General features: G+C 56.3%; 1 protein-coding gene across 1 annotated transcript in view; it reads left to right on the top strand.

Annotated features, from left to right (window-relative positions):
• Positions 1–737: 737 nt before the first annotated feature.
• LOC122250600 (T-cell leukemia homeobox protein 2) overlaps positions 738–1,070 on the top strand; it is an 18,101-nt gene continuing 17,768 nt past the window's right edge. Inside the window, exon 1 of the mRNA XM_043012108.2 lies at positions 738–1,070. This exon is cut by the window's right edge and continues 342 nt beyond it. Coding sequence (XP_042868042.1) covers positions 887–1,070 — 184 coding nt within the window. The 5' untranslated portion in view covers positions 738–886.

Below are 1,070 nucleotides of genomic sequence, written 5' to 3'. Positions count from 1 at the left end.
CCATTTCACTCTAAAGTGTGTGTCGATATCGCCGTTCGGGTCGCCCCGGTCTGTGAGAGAGCGTGAGTGTATCGAAATCATACCCCAAATTCATAAACCACCGCACTCCGCGCCCTCTTCATCACGTGGCGGTGTATATACATTTCTCATGAGTATCAAAATCAGTTCCATCGCCAAATAAACAAAGATTCAAAGAGAGATTTCGACTTGTATCAAGTTGAGAGATCAGCCAATTGTATAGAGACAAACAAAGCCCAAGATTGTTGGCGATGACAAAGGGCCTATAATACCAGGTAAGTGTTTAAGCGCATTAGGCACAGCCCTTCTAAGATAGCGTTACACTAACAGCGGCCGCTAGGTGGACAAACAAAAGCTCCCCGGCGTTTGCCCATCACGTAACAATGCATTCCTTGTGATTTGCCGCAGAAAATCCTGTGTAATTAACTTAAAAGAGATTTTATGGTCTCTGCGCTCGTCCATCGATAAGGGGATGGGAGTTCATTTAGCAGAAAATCTCACCTAACTTAGCTAGCCGCCTCCTCCTTTCCGATTCCTATCTTGTAGGCTTTACTCCGTGGCCATCACTTAGGATCAGCCAATCACGGGGCGCGAGGAAGAGGCGGAGCTTAGGGCCAGCCAATTGCGGCGAGGCTCCTCCCTCGCCCCGCCCGCCCCGATCGGTGGGAGGAGCCAGCGCACGGATGAGCCAGGGCCGGGATCCACTCGTCAAACCATTCACCTCTAAGTGTGTGTCGAGCGAGGCCGTTCGTGTCCCCGGTCCTGTGAGAGAGCGTGAGTGTAGCGACGACCCCCCCTTCCCCCACCACCGCACTCCGGCCGCCCGAAGCCTTCAACCACCACGGACGCCCCTCACCCACGTGCCACCATGACTGCTGTGGAGCTCGAGCAGGAGGAGGAGATCAACGTCGACGGCGACAGTCGTCCCGGCTCTCCGGAGCCCCCCCTCTGCCCCACCGCCCTGCGCCCTTCGTCAGGGCACCTCGGCGACCCCAGCCGCAAGCCGCCCGTCAACGCCTCCCGCCTCTCCTTCAGCATCTCCGCGCTCCTCG

This window comes from Penaeus japonicus, unplaced genomic scaffold (genome assembly GCF_977035675.1).
Source record: "Penaeus japonicus unplaced genomic scaffold, GWHDUDI00000001_assembly GWHDUDI00000003, whole genome shotgun sequence".
NCBI classification, from domain to species: Eukaryota; Metazoa; Arthropoda; class Malacostraca; order Decapoda; family Penaeidae; genus Penaeus; species Penaeus japonicus.
The sequence above is the reverse complement of the archived record's forward strand: the minus strand, read 5'-3'. Positions and strand labels throughout refer to the sequence as shown.